The sequence below is a fragment of the Seriola lalandi genome, unplaced genomic scaffold (genome assembly GCF_002814215.2).
Source record: "Seriola lalandi dorsalis isolate HSWRI2012SDOR001 ecotype SW California unplaced genomic scaffold, Sedor1 jcf7180002054885, whole genome shotgun sequence".
Taxonomy (NCBI): domain Eukaryota; kingdom Metazoa; phylum Chordata; class Actinopteri; order Carangiformes; family Carangidae; genus Seriola; species Seriola lalandi.
In genome coordinates, this window is record NW_019525437.1 from 5,062,772 (window position 1) to 5,080,074 (window position 17,303).

The following is a 17,303-nucleotide window of genomic DNA, read 5'->3' on the forward strand; positions in this document are numbered from 1 at the left end:
AATGGATTTTGTAAATGAACTAAATTAAAATGGGTTTTTGATCTGGAATAAAGTAAACAGACTAGAACAAGTGTTAATATGTGTGTGTGTGTGTGTGTGTGTGTGTGTGTGTGTGTACAGGCTCAGCAAGGAGCTGCAGCAGAAGGACAAAGTCATCGAGTCTCTCCGCTCAAAGCTAAACCAGCATCACCATCATCATCATCATTCTCATCGTTCTGACACGCCCTGCAGCAGCCACGCCCTCTCCGACACCACCGATCAATCAGATCGCATCTCCTATGTGTCTGATGAGCATGGATCCACGAATGAGGACCTGGAGCTCTGCTCTGATGTGGACGCCGCCAGCGAGCTCGGCCAGGAGGACACACAGACTTCCACCAGAGTCGGCACAGGTGAGAGCGTGACACCCAGCTTCAGGTGTACCTGTACACGGCTGCATAAAGCAGTATAGTCTATTCCATCCATCGTGTCCCGTGGTGACAGCAGACTCTTTTCATTCCCAGATTGCCACTCTCACAGTAGCACCATGTCACGCCGTCCGTCTGTCCCTCCATCCATCACCTCATCCCACAGTACCCAGTCCTGTCTCAGCTGTCCCAGCATGCAATGCACCAGCTCGCCACACAAACCTGCAGACATGCAGAGTCAGACAGGTAGGAAGGGGATTGAGACTGAGACCCAAGAATTTTCCTTGATGCTGATTAGTTTTCTGCTTCGTTATTTCATCTCCACCTGATCCCTCTGACCTGCTGCGTCGTGCAGAACTTCCTGTTTCTGCCCATCATTTCATTTCATCTTTTTGTTTTACACTTCCTCTCCTCTTTCCTTCTTCTTCTTCTTCTTCCCTCAGCTCCAGGCTCAGTCTTCACCTCTGCCCCCCTCCACCCTCCCCTCTCCTCCTCCTCCACCCAAAATGCATCCTCGCCCTTCCACCATCCCCATCCTACTGCCCCGCGAACCCGTTACCAAGGCAGCGGGGGAGTGGGCTTCTCCCTGGCTGAGGTGCACCAGGAGCTGCAGATGTTACAGAGGCAGCTGGGAGACAGTGAGAGTGCGTCGCTCTGACTCTATGTGCATGAGTTCGTGTGTGTTGGAGAAACTAACAGTTTGAAGTTCAGTAACACTGTGCAGCAAACCAGATGGAGACTTTTCACATACAAAATCAAACCATCATCAGTGAAGGAAACTTTTATTCTGCACTCAGGCACTGAATATAATGAACAGCTGAGTCAGTGGAAAGTGTCTTCCCCAGCTTCTCCACAGCAAACACTCAAACTTCATCACATTCACAGAAATAAAGCAGGAATCTGACAAGACAGAGAATCCTGTGCAGCTTACTGTGAGCTACAGTTTGTAGATTTTTCATTGCATGTAGGTCCCATATAGTATAAAGGTAGATGTCCATGTGTTGTTTGATTATGAAGCAGGTATAGGTTCTATATTAATACAGTGAAAGTATCAAAGCCTGAGTCCACAGAGAAATGCATACAGCCTGTATTCAGAAACTGAGCCTTAAAACCAGCCGTCAGGACTTCTGTAACTTTATGATGTCACAACTATACAGTAACTGCTCTCAGCCATGTCCCATTCCCCAAGCCCCGCCCACTTGGACCCACCATCCAACCTTGCAGGATTTGGTTTCCCTGTGTGTTTACCTGAAATCTGCTATATTTTTATTAGATCACTTAGAAAAACAGTCAGCCTCAGCCTCAGTCAGCCTGATTGGCTCACCGACCTGCTGTTACTTGAGCTCCAGAGAGAAGCCTGAGAGAGGAGATGTAAAACTACACTGAGATGGTTTTTGGTTCTTAAAACCACAAATATATCGTCTTGTGGATCAACACTTCAAATAAAACACAGGAGAAGAGGAAAATATGGAGCTTTAAGTACCAGGGTGGAATACCCTAAGCTTACGTATCCGTTCATGATGGGTCATCCAGTCAGATTCCTTATTGAGAGGTGTCCTAGAAGCTTCAACAGCTTTCAGACATGTTTAATTATATTATATGACTGTAGCCAAAAACAACATGCTCGTATATCTGAAGCACTGTGGAGATTAGTCTGAGATGGTGCTGGTGTTTCTTCACAGTTTTTCAGTGAAAAGACGCGACATTGATCCACAGTGTAAAGGAAGGATTTACAAACTTCCATCTAATAAGGAATAATGCAACAACTGAACAATTTCTTAAAAATATGTACCTCACCATCAGTATGAGGATCACGTGTTGATGCTGCTGCCTGTACATACACAAAGTGTGAAATGGAGTGAGAGCTGACCAGCTTTGATAATGCACTTCTCCCCATCGGCCCTCCCTTCTCTCTTTTCTCTCTTCCTTTCTCTCCCTCCTCCTCTCTTTGCCTTTATCTTTGTCACGCTGTAGTTTCTCTCTCATTAAATGACTCCACTCGATGCCTAATGAACCCAGAGCTTCCAGCTGGATAAAGATTTGCTGTGATCTTAAAACACTGATGAGGGATGGAGCTTTGAGAAACGCAGATAACCAGACAGATTTTGTTTGACTGATTGACAAACTCGTTCCCTGTGTCAAAGGAAATCCCTTCATCCTTCTTTCAGTCTGTCACTCTCCCCTTCCTTCGTTTCTCACTAACACTTTTTTTTATAACAGAGGGAACAGTCCACAGTATTTATCCGTCTCAGTTCAGTTTATTCATCAGTGTTTCTTTTTAATCACTGTACGTTCTCATCCTCCGCAGGGTTCTCCACTCCCCAGTCCAAACCTCTTCAGGGATTCCCGTTCGCCCACCAGCAGTCGGACTCTTCTGCCTTCCTGCCTCTCTCCTTCCACGGATACCAGCCTTCTCCTTTCGGCAGCGCCGCGAGCAACAGCAGTCTGGATGCTAGCTTAGCCATGAAAGCCGGGGCCAGCCTGCTGGAGAGCAGTGCATTGTGGGATGCGGCCTACGTTACCCGACCCGTGAGACTTGGAGCTGAGCTGTCGTCAGGATCATCAGGGTACCAGTCAGGTGCCAGCCACACAGGTAGAGACAAAGTTAAAGCATCAGTACGGGTGATCGTTGTCGACTTTTTAGAGAATCTAAACTCCATGCTTCACATGAAAAGCCACCAGTAGGAAAGGTTTGAACCACAGGAAGACCATAATGCATATCTGAGCTGCAGTAAACAGTAGTTCTTGTGCTATTTCAAATGTGTTTAGGTATTTCTGGTGAGATTCTACAGTGTTGAACAGACGGTAATCTCTAACAGCAGATTTTCAACTGTGTTTCTGTCTGTAGGTTCAGACCTGATGAAGGAGCATCTGAGAGAGGTACAGAGTCTGAGGCAGAGACTGGAGGACTCCATCCAGACCAACGACCGCCTCCGGCAGCAGCTGGAGGACAGACTGGCCCGCACCGCCACTGAGAAAGGTAACAACACTCTGCAGTCATAGAACGTGGAATATATGGATCCTGACATGGTTTTCAGATTTTACCTATATTAATTAACAGTTAAAAAAACAAGTAAAAAAATGTCCTCAATAATTTTCCTTGAAGGGAGCTGTCAGTTTGTTAGTATATTTCCAGGAGATAGCTCTCCCTTTTCACCTCCTTCATTTTTATCCCTCCTTCTTCTCCTCCCTGTCCGCCTCCTCTCCAGGTGCTCCTACCAACATCTACATCCAGGGTCTGGACTCAGTCGGTCAGCTTTCCAGTGAGATCAGACTCCTGAAGGAGGAGAACATCAGTCTGCAAAACCAGCTGAAGCAGGCCACCAGAGGTACAACCACTAACTGTTCACTACCTGGAGAAAACACAGCAATAAACTTAAATAAATACTGTAATTATATGGATTCAGAGCTTTTGGCTCAGTTTTTGGTCAGGTCAGGGTCAAATTACCTGCTTACCTGTTCCCTGCAGAGGGAAGCAAGGAGGTGGATCAGCTGAAGGAGGCGGCGCTCCTGGAGCGGGCCAGGTTGAAGGAGGCGGAGCTTGAGGTGGAGAGGTGGGCGGAGCGGAGCAGGAAGTTGCAAGCTGAGGCTGAAGCTCACAACCAGGAGATCACGCAGCTGAAACAGGACCGACAGAGGAACCAGGAAACCATCAACAGGTGTGTGTGCTGCCATCTTTCTGAGGACCACTTTAAGACCTTTGAGGACATTTTTGGAACCTGAGGACAGTTTCAGAAAGTCTGGTCGTCTTCAAAAGGCTGTATGGGGGTTAAGACTTGATTGTGGGGTCTGTCGGTACATGGGGACATCACTTTTGGATGTGGTTACTGCTGACCACATCCAACCATCAGTGAGGCCGACTGTGGTCAGAGGTCGAACAGACTCTTCAGGGTGGGGTTAAATCATTCTTTAAGGTTAGGGTTGTGGGTGCAGGTTAATTAGGGTCCTCACAAGTATAGAAGTGCAAGTGAGCTGATTGTTTTGGTCGTGTGATGCTTCTTAGAAATAGATACATGTGTACAGCAATGGTGTACTGTGTGTTGACAGACTCCAGCATGAGGTGAGCGTCCTCCAGCAGCAGCTGTGTGAGAGCCGCAGTCTGGTCCACTCTCTTCAGTGTGAGCTGCAGGTGTACCACAGGGTGGGCGTAGTCACCACCAAGACACACTCAGGTAAGAAGCGCTTCCAGAGACACCTTCAGCCTCTAAAACTGTTTTTTTATGGTTGTATTCAGGGACATGACACTAAACCATGAGAGCACTTGAATGCCTCCTCCGCCAGTGTAATATACAGTGTAATATAAAAAAATCTGAATTCATGGTATGTAGTTTCCTGGGAATGCCCTGTAATTACTTCTATAAAATGGTGGGAGATGTTCACTCGCCAGACACACTGATTACTTTTTGTGTAACTCATTTTTGATTGTGTGTTTGTCAACAGGTCAGGCCAGTGACAGTGTCCAGCCAGAACACAGCACTGCCACCTTTGACCCCAGAGAGCTGCACATTCAGCTGGAGCAGCAGCTGAGCGGACAGCCGCGAACCAGGAGGCAGCTCTTCAACGGTGAGTCTGACACTCAAAGTGGATCTGAAAATAAGATGGAACAAAGCCTCCTGTGTTTTATTTGAAGTGTTGATCCATAAGAAGATATATTTGTGGTTTTAAGAACCAAAAACCATCTCAATGTAGTTTTACATCTCCTCTCCCAGGCTTCTCTCTGGAGCTCTAGTAACAACAGGTCGGTGAGCCAATCAGAAGAGAGGAGGATCCTCTCTTCTGATTGGCTGACTGTTTTCTGAGGGGTCTAAGCAGATTTCAGGTAAAACACTCGGAGAAACCAAATCCTGCAAGGTTGGATGGTGGGTCCAGGTGGGCGGGGCTTGAGGACGGTGCCTGCTTTGTTGTGACATCACAAAGTTCCAGAAGTCCTGACGGCTGGTTTTAAGGCCCAGTGTCTGAATAGAGGCTGTGTGCATTTCTCTGTGAACTGAGGCTTTCACAGTATTAATATAGAACTTAGACCTGCTTTATAGTCAAACAACACATGGACATCTACCTTTATACTATATGAGACCTTGAAGAATAAATACTGAAAGATTTTTGGAACTGAAAAGGATGTTTTATGAAGAAGTACTGATGGAAATCTTTCTCCATAGACAACGTTCCCTCTCCACCCGTGAGAGACACTGGACTCGTCAGTCCTTCCTCTCCTCTACGCTCTGTGCAGAAACATGCAGAGGAGACTGGAGCTGCTGATCATGGTGAGAAATTTGCATGTGACAGTCTTTTTTAATGTTTGTTAACTAATCCCTCTGGTTTACCTCCCACCTGTTCTTATTCCTAATTCTCTTCTTATCCTTCTTCCCAGCTGCCTCGGCACTACAATGCCAAGTTCCAGACGGCTCCTTCGCCAGCCGTCACGGCCGCCACGCCGTTGGCCACATTGATGACTTCAAGGCTCTGCAGCAGCAGATCCTGGAGGGTAGCGCTCTGCTCTCCAAGATGGAGGTAGCCCTCCGTTCCCTGATTGTCTCGGCCCTGCAGGAGTTCAGTCTTCACCAGGTGAGAAGTCCAGGAATCCAAGAAAACAGCACAGGTCGGGTGACTCCGAAGGCTCATATTGTCATTTTGTGAACATTTTGTGTTTTGTGTCGCAGCCCTCAGACTCGGCTTCGGCAAGGAAGCTGCTGTCTGACACTAAAACCCTGCGACAGATCCTGGAGGAGGCGGACTCTCTGCTGCGGATGTTCTGGAGGGCGGCTCTGCCAAACTCTGAGGAAACCAAACAGGTCAGGACGAGCACCACAAGTCTAAATGTCCGACTTCTTGATGTTACTGAGAGCAGTTTACACTGTTATATACTGTATACTATCACTAGATAATATTTCATGGCTGCAAGATGCAGCTGAATGATGAGACAAGACTTAAGTCTTAAGGAATTGTTCCCAACCTTTTCCAACTGAAAATCTGCTTTTCAGTGATAACAACTGAAACTGAACTGAGAGCAGGGGAAGCTCTTTTTTTTTTGCCATGGATGTGATCTTTTAGCGCACACAAACAACATGTGTATAAAAGTTCCTATCACTGGCTCATGACAGTAATAGCCCTTAATACCAGAAAAAAGACAAAACTTTTTTATGTTTTTAAAGATCATTTCATTTTAAAACATTTAAAAACAGTATTTATATATATATTGGAAAGAAAAAAAAGGGTTTCTTCCAAAGTGTAGTTGTGAGATAATTCCACTTCTTTATACTGTAGGGATTCATATTAGACTAACTGACATTTTAATGTAGTTTTTGCAGCTGCTCTGATGCAGTACTTGACTATATGTGTGTGTATGTGTGTGTTTGCAGGACCATTCTCTGAGGGAGGAGGTGGTGTCTCTCCGTCTGAGGCTCTCAGAACAAGAACAGGCTCTAAAGGACGCCATGGAGAGAGTGAAGAGCTCCAACCGCACCAAAGATAGCATGGAGCACTTTATAGTCAGCCAACGTGAGTCACCCATGTCCCTAAGTATTTCCAGAAACTTGTATAAAACCATCTATCGTTATTTGCATTGCTTTCTTTCTTTTTTAATCTATGACTCACTGGAGATACTTTGATCCAAGAGTCAGGCAATCGGAGTTATGAGGAAGATTTATTATCCTGAGATGTGATGATGATCATCTTTCATCATCGTCATCTGCAGCAGCTCTGTTTCACTCTCTTGCGTGATCTTCCTCTGTCTACTTGTTTCAGTTCTCTCCTCGTCCTTCCTCCCACTCGTTTTATGTTTTACAACCCAGAGCAGAGATCCTCGAGTGTCTCTGTAGTTAGTATGAGACAGTCCTGTGTTCTCCTGCACATCTGAAAGGTTCTGTTTAACTGAAGGATGTATAACTGATGACTCACAGCTGCTGTGTGTGTGTGTGTGTGTGTGTGTGTGTGTGTGTGTGTGTGTGTGTGTGTGTGTGTGTTAACAGTGTCGAGGACACGGGATGTCTTGAGGAAGGCCAAGACGAACTTACAGGTGAGCTTAGCGTAATGAAGCTTTTATTTCAGCAGGTGACAATAACTAAGGTGTTGGATGAGATGATGATGGTGATGATGATGATGCTACACACTCATTTCTCTTAACAAGCAGAGCCAAACAAACTAAAGTGGATCATTAAAAGTGAACCTCCCTGTTTCCGTCTTGTCTCTGTAACTCCCTCTCTCCTCCTGCTGAATCTCCTCAGGAGAACGAGCTCAGGATTTCCTCCCTTCGCGAAGCCTCTTTCTCCATTCCTTCTCCCTCCCCCTCCTCTTCCTTTTTTCCCTCCTCCTCCTACTCCTCCTCTTCCTCACACCCCTGGCCTGTTAAAGGTACAGTCCCCTGGCTTTGCAGTGCTCTGAAACCATGATGAAACCGTTTGTTTTTTGATTTGATCCTGATATTAAAAAAGATTTCTGCATGTAGCCAATCAAACAAGATTTATTCTCTATTCATAAATCAGTGACTTTATTTTCATAAACCCATTTTAGCTTTTAGCTAATGTCGCCATATCTACAAACTGGGACACATGCATTGTGTTGCATCTTGTGCCATCAAAAGAACATCAGCCAGAGAAAAGGTGCACAGCTAATGTCAGCTTTCAGGATAGATAATTAATCAACTGTAACATAACGAGCAGCTTAAAAAGAAATATCTACATCTGCCAGGTTAGCTGCTAAAAGCTGTGGTCTTTACTTACTTAATGCTTCTGTTTCTGTTGGCTCAGCTGTCGAACACACTCCGAGGCTTTGAGGCTAAAGTAGCATCTCTAATACATCAGCAGATACCCTTTTCTTGCTTTCAATAATGAAAAATATTTAAAAACTAAGTGTTAAAGTCACCTTTTTTGGCTCTATGGAGGAATGATTTCATTCACAAAGTCTCTGTTGTGTTGTACTAACACTTGCATCCGGTCATGGTGTGCACAGCCTGGCTGCAGAGCTAGATGTGTAGTGCATGCAAGAGGAGGAGCATGAGACTGTGGTTAAAACTGCTCAAGGTCCATTTACACTGGAGATCATTTTTTTAGCATGGTGTGGATTGATAGACATTGCAGTGTGAAGTTTCATATTTTACTCACAGGGAATGTGAGCAGCTCACTTGACTCCTTCATCACTTTCTTCATCATCTTACTCACCGAGTCTGAAAATGTCTTCTCAGATTACATTCCCTTTGAATCAGTCAATGTTAGTTCCCTCAGTTGAGTAACGTGTACACTGAGCCAAGAGTCACATCATTTAATTTGATTAAATTGTGCATCAAATAATTTAATTAGCCCCTCCCTCTTCTTCAACTTTTTCCATCCTTCTCTGCAGGTTCTCTTCTCCTTTTTAATCTGTAGAGAAAAAACACTGCACAACCTTAAAGTTGAGATTGTATAAACTGAATTTTTTGTGACAAAACTATCTGTAAAACGTGTTTTGTTAGGGATTATTTAAGAAAACAAACTGCTGAAAGAGAGAGTGTAGGTGACAAGGAATTATTTCAGTTTTTAAGGGTAGAAACGACTAATTTGAAGGAACATTTTATCCATTATTTTCTACCACGACATGTACGAAGTTCTGCAGAAATAACCTAAAGCTAAACTCTGAATATCTTCTCTTCCAGGTGAAAACAGAGGAGGCTTCTATGAGCTCGCCTTCTCTCCTAGTTGGAGTGTCATGATGCCCCAAACCTCCTCCTCCTCCGCCTCCCCCTCCTCCTCTGCTGTCCAGGCACCTGCTCACCACCAGCGCCCCCTGCAGGCAGCCTTCCTGTAGTGCACCAGCTCAGAGTTCCTCATGATCATCACCATCATCACCATCATCATCATCATCATCATCATCATTATCATCATGTCCTATTCAAACAGAACATGCAGGAAATGCTGGCTCTCTTATTGGCTGGGGAAACATTTCAGTTGAGTGACGAGTGTCTGAGTCGTTGATGGGCGTTTGTGTCGTTAGATTTCTGCTGGTTGATGATGGTTTATCAATGTGAATGATTAGAATTGGTTTATTATTGGTGTAATGTGTGTAGGTGTTTTGTTGAGGCCGTCAACTGAAGTTTTTTTCTCATTTATATGAGACCAGTTTGAGTTCGGCTGAAGTTGACTTCTGATTTTTCCCATTTTCACACAAAAAAGAAAATTCTACAATTATGAAGACCAGGTTTAAAACACTGTTCGGGCTCTTATGGGCAATTTAATCCAGGTTTTTTGATGTAGACCTGGTCTCGTGAGGTCTAGGCAATAAAATATTTTTAAACAACTGGGTTTAAAACCCTCTTTTTATATGACATCTACTTCCTATTTGACATTGACAGTTTAAAAACAACATAAAAAGAGAATTTCTCCCTTATGTTTCCAATACACTTGCAAACCAGTGGCTACCAATCAGAATCCAGCTTCAGCCTTGTTCTTCAGCAGGGATCCAAAAAACAAAAACCCACCTGATGCCAGCAGGGAAAAAAAAAGGAGGCTTTAAAAAAGCCAAAACCAAACAGCAAAGTGCTTCCTCTCAGCTTCTGTTGAAGCTTGTATTTGTAGGTAGTGTGTAGAATAGTTGCATGTGGTGTGAGCAGCTTGTGGAAACAAAGCCATACTCTCTGACGGTACAGTTACAGTAGATATGTTTTTGTTTTGTCCTAATTGTACTAATAATGTCATAAAAATGGCCGACTACTGATATGAGGAAAAACAGCATAGAACTACCAATAGACAGTTTGGTCATATAGCTGGTAGATGATGTTCTGTCACGTTTACTGTCACATAAAACACCAATTTAGGATTTTTAATGGTCCTCAGACTCCAGAGTATTACTGTTAAATATGGAGTCGCTTCTCTCAAGATTTTTTTTCTTTTTTTTTTTTTTTTTAAAAAAGGGTCCAACCCAGTTTTTCCTGCTGAAACACTAACCTCCAGTGTTGGAAAGCCTTCTGATGAAGCTGCTGTGACGAGCAGCATCTTAGTAAACCAGTGTGAATAAAAAACAAGCACATGTTACAGACTGGAGTCGCCAAGCTGCTGCCTTCAGTGACCTGTCAGACAATCTGTAAACACATGGAAAGAAATTCATTTTTTGGGGCATGGTCCAAGAGATTACATTTCATTTTTTGTAACTACAAAAATGGACCACACTTTTTATTTTATTTTATCCTTTAGGTGTTATTGTTCTTTCTTTTTTCTAAATTTGTGAATCTTTTTATTGTTGAATTTCCCTCAAGATGACAATCAAAAAAAATAAAAAATCATCAAGAGTAAAAAACACTCGCTCACTGTGCAAATGAACTTTGGGTTTTTCACACTGGCTTCTAAAAGTTTTATTCATTTTCTTAGTTAAACTTCATTTCCCTGTATATTAAATGACCTGTTTCTTTTTGTGCATGAACTGTGGCTTCACTGCCCTCGAATACTTTTACTGAAATATGCAATTTTTGGGGTTCCTGTGCAATACTGGCCTTTGTGGTTGCTTTTTTTTTTATGTATGAGGCCTGGGTATTAAAGTGCCATGTCATCTGTTTTAGCTCTGAAGCTGAACTGATTTAAACAAATGGACTTTTGGATGAACATGTTCAGTCTCTTGACAATCAGGTTGAAGCAGTTTAGTGGCCCTCACATTTTTTTGGCTTAATATGAATCAGAGTTTTATATAAAACAAGAAAAAAGGCAAAAAGCACTGTAATGATTTATTTATCAGCAATAAGATCAACTAAAGTGAACAACGTGTGTTATCAAATCAGGTGTAAAATTCTAAAGTTTAAATATTCTTTTGTGTAAATCCCCACAGGTCAAAGGTCAGACTTTGTGTCTTTCTTAGTGTCTTTGTGGCTTTAGGAACCACAACTCATGTATGTAAATATTAAAGGGAGTGTGTACATCAATGCAAGTTTTCTGTTGCTGTGAGAGAAGAGATGTATTTTTATGCATGTTCTCTTTATTAAAAATGATTTCGGTTTAAAAGAAAAAAAGAACCTTTTCAATAAAAGGGGATTAAAGAACTTTGCTTTGTTTTGTTGTCTTTTTTTTTTTTCTGATCAACTGTATTAAACTTAAAATACAGTAGCATCAGCACCACTGTTTACATTACAGCCTGCAGAGAATGCTGAATTATTTTATTAGGTGGGACTATTCTTCTTCACTTCAAAAACGTTTTATTACTCCAATGTTTTTTGAATCGTATCTCCTTGATGCTTCAACATAGAAACTCCATTCAAACATTAAAATGTTCAACTCAATAAGGACTATGATTATCAGATGTATTCAGTTTTTTTATATATTTCATATTTTCCAAAATATTCAACGTTCTGACATTTTTTTCCATTAAGATGAATGGTAGGAATCTCCAGTTTTCCACAACTTTTCATGCATTTTCCACCCTTTCTACACTTTCATATTTTCAGATAGAAACTCCATTCAAAAGTCAAAATGTTCAGAACCTTTTCAGATTTTTACATTAGTGTGTATGTGGCGGAAAGTTCGCAGCTAGAGTGGATGACATCACAGACATTATTGCTGGCTGACATTATGTTTACTTGCTGTGACACTCATAACCACAAATATACACACACAAACACACATGGTGTCACACACATACACACAAAAGTCATTAAAAGTCAGGAGTTAAGCTTGTTTGCATTGTTCTCTTTGCACTTAAAAATGCACAGATAAAATAATTAAAGCATGAATCAAACATCAAGTTTATGGTACCAACCAAAATGTGTATGTGGTACTGATCATCAATTAGGTGTAAACTATTAAAAACTCATGTGTCAGGGTGACAGGAAAAGGGAAGGCGACCTTCTATAGTGGGATATAGGCTATAGGACGGTGGTTATGTAACAGAGAGCGCTGGAGTCCAAAGGACGCCTTGAATCAACCATTTTTATCATGTTTTTATCATGTTTTTTCATGTTTTGAGTGGTTGCCAAGCTATACCTGTCTGTGACGAATGCTAAAGTTCATTCACTATTTAAAATCTTAGTTAGTTGAGTCATTGCTAGCGAGCAGTCCTGGTGGGTTAAATGAGAAATCTGCAACACCAGAAACCACAGGAAATACTCAAATAATGAGACAATAAGATTCCAGGCTTTGATTAAAATTTTAAAGTGATGTTTGACTGCCTGTTTTGAATTAATTGTTCCTTGAGCTTTTCCATAAAAAAAAAAAAAAAAAAAAAAAAATTAAAACATAGAAATGCCTGAGGATTCATTTTCACTTGACTCAGAAGTGAAGACTCACAGTGTATTTTTAATACGGCAGCTGTGAAAATGTATTTTGTTTATGAAATCTGAAGACCAGTAAAAGTAAATTCATATTCCTGTCTTCTCCCAATTTGATTCCATTATAAACTATGAAATCCACTTTATCTTTCTCTGGTGTCTGTAATACAACTCTAAACCCCGTAGCTATGAGATCTGGGCAGACAGGACATTTTGACAGAATAATTCATGTACACTGTCAGCGCTGAATTTACTACAAATGCATAAGTGGAACAATGCTCTGCCACTTTTTTCTCCAAGTGAGGGAGTCGAATATTCTCATTTCGAATAATCCAATCGAAGTTCAAATACTTTGTAATTGTTTGCCCTGCTCTTCATTGAGATGGTTCGAAAACAGCATGACACATCTGGCAAGATCAGCATCCAGATGCTTCACATTGGTGATTTCCATGTCTGCTAGGATGTCCTTCTTCTCTCAGGGCATGACATATGAAACAACTCTTCCACATTTACTACTTGACAGAGGTCTTCTGTCAACAGTCATACCTGTGAGTTATTTGAAGAGAGCCAAATCCGATATGGCCACTCTCTTAGCAGATCAGGGCTTTCTGTTCCACTCATTATGTTGCGTCTCTCACTGTAGAAAGTTGCAACCATTTTCTCTACAGTGCCCTTGGTGTCCTTGCTTCTCAGATGGCCAGGCAGCTTCCTCTTCTTGCTGTATGAACTATTTATAAAGTCAATCTAGCGTTTGATCATGTGGTCAGTTATAGGTGACTAATGTATTTAAACTTGCCACTGTAGGAACAGTGGAAACTTAGGCGTCACAGGTGCCCCCCAGCACTTAAACAAATAGCACTAAAATTCAATGTTTCACAGCCTTTCATCAGATTGAGTCACTGTATTTATTCAGTTCTCAATTTTGCATGATTTATTGATTTGCCTGTGCACTTGTCTACCAGGTGTGTCTTAGACAGCACTTAGTTTGGTTGTTGGTTTAATTTTCTAATAATTTCATTAACCTATGGAGAAATACCACTAATGTAATATATCTGGTAATGGATTTTGTTTGACACTGGACATGATTTATACCCCATGTCAGCATATGGTGGCACTGCAGGAAGAAGTCCACTCTGGGGAGGTCAGGGTGATGGGAATGCAGTTGATCCAACTTTAATGTGGGAGATCAGAGTTTGTGCCTTTTAAAACCATAACCACAGTCTTCCCTTAATTTTTCAAGTGCTGTCATTAAACATAAAAAGGGCTTAAACACGTATTTTCACAGCAATGTATAGGCTGCCTTTTCTTTTTCAGTCGACAGTATAATGGGAGTTTTGTGACTGCAGTCACTGACTTATCGCTCAGTCACGCGTCCCACCCACTGCCCACAGTCTGTTCTGTATAAATGAGACGTGCACAACTTCTACCTTCACGCAGAACCAGTCCCGGGGTTTCCCTTCCGTCGGGACTTTTAGTAGTTTTTTTTGTTCGTGTTGTTTTTGCCTCTCTTTAACGTTCGCTTTTTTTCCCCCAACACTCCAACAGAGTGTGTGTGAGCTTCCGTCACTGCGGGAGGAAGATCAGGTAAATAAGAATATGGCTGTGATAGACGCTATAACTTTGTTATGTAGCTTATTCTGACATGATCTGATGTTATTTCACAGCAGCTAGCGCCCTATTTAAAGTTAAAGGCGTGTGCAGGTTCCAGTCGACCACCATCATGAACTCAGCTGTGCACGTTTCACTGAAAATGTTTGACGCCGATTTTGCTTTGAAATGCGTTAAAACAAGTGGCGAATAAAATCTTCATCTGCGTACACACCATCCAATATAACGGAACTGAAATTAATGAATGTCAAGGACTTAACATTACAATGACTACAAGATCCGTGTGACCAGAGTGTCATCAGGCTTCATGTGCATACGTTTTCCTTTTTTTCCTTTGGCGGAGTGATGCACATGAAGGTTTTGCAGGTAGTGAAAGAAAATAAACCAAAAAACAAAAAACAAATGTTATTACAAAGTTTTCAAATTCGACATTTTGCCCTTTAGATAGTAAACCCGCAAGAATCATGGAGAGAGAGCGTAGCGTAAGTTAGTAACTACGGACCCCAGTGCAGGCTATTATGACGGGCCCTTGGGCTCCTCGGTTACAAAGGCACACTCATATGCACACTTACATATGCACACAAAATTAGGCATATATATAAAGTACCAACCACGTGTCGGACTTTACAGTCGGAAAGCGTTACCTAGACTATTGTGTTTGCAAAGTACAGAAGTCAAAGAGAAAGTTATCAGAACCATGGATAGTGCTGTGACAGTCAATATTCTGAAAGTGACAACAAGCACCTGAGTGCAGGGGAGCTGTCCATTTCACTGTGGTGCTGAAATGACCTCAGATTTTTTTCGGGCATTTTTAGTACAATAACCTCACGAATCAGGCAACCGCATTCCTCTTCGACACAGAGGCAAGAGATTATAATAAATAAGATAGAACTGGATTAGCCTACTTATCAACATACAACACCATGTCCCGAAAACTGGCCAGCTACAGCGGCATGCACACAGTTTACCGACAAAAGATGATTATTTAGACTGATGTTAGCTAGCGTGCCTCTAAAGTTACCTGCAGCATGTTTTTTGACACACCACTGAGGGAAGCGTAGATGCTGAGGCAAACTGGACGGATGTACTGTTGCTGCTAGGAGGGGACTTGCCCGTGGGCTGGCGAGTGTTTGAAAAAAACAACAAACGAATCTAATTTAGGGAGCTTTGCAACCTTCTCCTCCTATTCTTGTCTCTCCTGTCTTTTCTTGCAACTACTTTTGTGTTTAAGTGGCATGACTGCTCACTTGGCTTGCCTTGCAGGTGTGCTTAGCTTGTCAGTCTTGACAGATTTTGCGTTTCACCTAGCCGGAGACTTGCCATCTTGTCACATGATCAAATAGAGACTTAAGATTGGGCAACAATATGCACACATTACCCAGCAATCATCATTGCATCTGTATGTGACATGAATACCAAAGACAATAAGAAAACATTCATTTGATTGAATCGTTTTTAATAGTTCCTTCATAGGTTTTATAGTTGTATATGTAGAGTAAGCCTATATACTTTACTCGCTACTGACTCTTTTCAGTAAAATTACTGACACCATGACAAAGGTGGATGTGTACATTTGAGGGTATATATACCAAATCAAAAATAGAATTATTTCGAGATTGATTTAGTGTCTATACCATCACCCTACATCAAAGTGATAACAATAAGTATCAAATTTTGGGTCACTAGGCAACCGAGGGAACCCCAAGATATGGAGATTAAGCCACAAATTAAATTCCTATATCATTAAAGTAAACGGAGTATAAGTAACTTGAACAGCATTTACACCTTGAATTTACTTCATATTCAATATTGCGATAAGGTTCTCTGAAATGTATGGAATTGAAATGTATGGAATTTCAACTGGCTTTTATTCATCACAGGAAGAGCGAACATCGTCAGCCATGGCCGCCATCAGCAGCTCAAACACAGTTTTCGCCTTGGAGCTGCTGCGTACTCTGAGCCAAGCGGACCCCACTGGGAATATCTTCGTGTCTCCGCTGAGCATCAGCTCAGCTCTGGCCATGGTCTACCTGGGAGCTAGAGGAGACACTGCTGCTCAGATGGCACAGGTAAAACCACTCTGACTCTCTATCACATGCACCTCCTCCATGACACCACGTCATCCCCATGTAAGCGCTGGCCCAGCTGTAAAAAAAGAGGTAATAGGGATTATGAAATTCAGTTCGAGTTCAAGGGATCAGGCCCAGGTGTGTATCTAGGCGCAGACTGAAAGGTGTGTCAGGAGACAGGTGTAGCCTTCTGACGACTGTACTTTGGCCTCCATAAACACTTCTGAAACAGTATATGTAGTGCTCTCTAAAAGGTAATACGCGGTCAAGTTTGGCAGTGCTACATTCAGTTGTGGTTTCCCTTAATAAAACATGTTTGTCTTTTCTTTTTCTTATTTTGATTAATGACTTCTGTGTTGTAAATGTGCCATATTTATCCAAATGGTGAATTTTCATCTGCTTTGCCGCAGTAGGTTAACAATTAATGAATGAATAAACAAAATACATCAACAAGAAATATGCATATATGTCCAAAAGTCTGTGAACACATCAAAATTACACCTTCCTGTGATTGATATAAACTATGGACATTTCTCATGAATGAGGTTTAACGCTGATAATGTGGTGATGAGATCTGGCTTCCAGTTGGCGTTCCAGTTCATCCCAAAGATGCTGGATGGGTTTGAGATCAGGGGACATATTACAGAAATCCTATCCTAAGCCCTAAGATAGGAGGAGTATAAAGATAGGATATGGTTTTTCCCAAGCTGGTATTACAGAAGCAAATCCTAACTGACTTTCCTATCTTACGTCATCCTACCTCATCTCAAGCAAGAAATCCTAAATATTCAACCTTGGTTATCAACTTTTATGTCACCTAGTAACCAGTGCTACTCATTGATTTCTCATTCAAACGTACAAAAGAAAAGGAACAAAAACAACGACGGACACTTAACTGCCAGACAGATGAGTTAGAAGTGTTTCAAGTGTGCAAGTTCTGAGAGTTTAAGATTTTGGGACGTTAGGAATCTTATGTAATCCATTTTTCCTATTTGAAGTTAGGAT

General features: G+C 41.9%; 1 protein-coding gene across 4 annotated transcripts in view; it reads left to right on the forward strand.

Moving 5' to 3' along the window:
* Window positions 1-11,400, forward strand: part of pde4dip (phosphodiesterase 4D interacting protein) — a 36,634-nt gene extending 25,234 nt beyond the window's left edge. The window contains exons 21-36 of one of the 4 annotated variants that reach the window (XM_023428797.2): window positions 121-392; window positions 504-653; window positions 851-1,051; window positions 2,716-3,000; window positions 3,256-3,387; window positions 3,617-3,736; window positions 3,877-4,066; window positions 4,455-4,579; window positions 4,848-4,970; window positions 5,564-5,668; window positions 5,776-5,969; window positions 6,065-6,196; window positions 6,764-6,902; window positions 7,373-7,419; window positions 7,628-7,754; window positions 9,031-11,400. In XM_023428797.2, the coding sequence (XP_023284565.1) occupies window positions 121-392; window positions 504-653; window positions 851-1,051; window positions 2,716-3,000; window positions 3,256-3,387; window positions 3,617-3,736; window positions 3,877-4,066; window positions 4,455-4,579; window positions 4,848-4,970; window positions 5,564-5,668; window positions 5,776-5,969; window positions 6,065-6,196; window positions 6,764-6,902; window positions 7,373-7,419; window positions 7,628-7,754; window positions 9,031-9,182 (2,494 nt within the window). In that variant the 3' untranslated portion in view covers window positions 9,183-11,400. The remainder of the gene's footprint in view (window positions 1-120; window positions 393-503; window positions 654-850; window positions 1,052-2,715; window positions 3,001-3,255; window positions 3,388-3,616; window positions 3,737-3,876; window positions 4,067-4,454; window positions 4,580-4,847; window positions 4,971-5,563; window positions 5,669-5,775; window positions 5,970-6,064; window positions 6,197-6,763; window positions 6,903-7,372; window positions 7,420-7,627; window positions 7,755-9,030) is intronic. The other 3 variants (XM_023428798.2, XM_023428800.2, XM_023428799.2) reach the window with 3 other exon arrangements.
* Window positions 11,401-17,303: the final 5,903 nt, after the last annotated feature.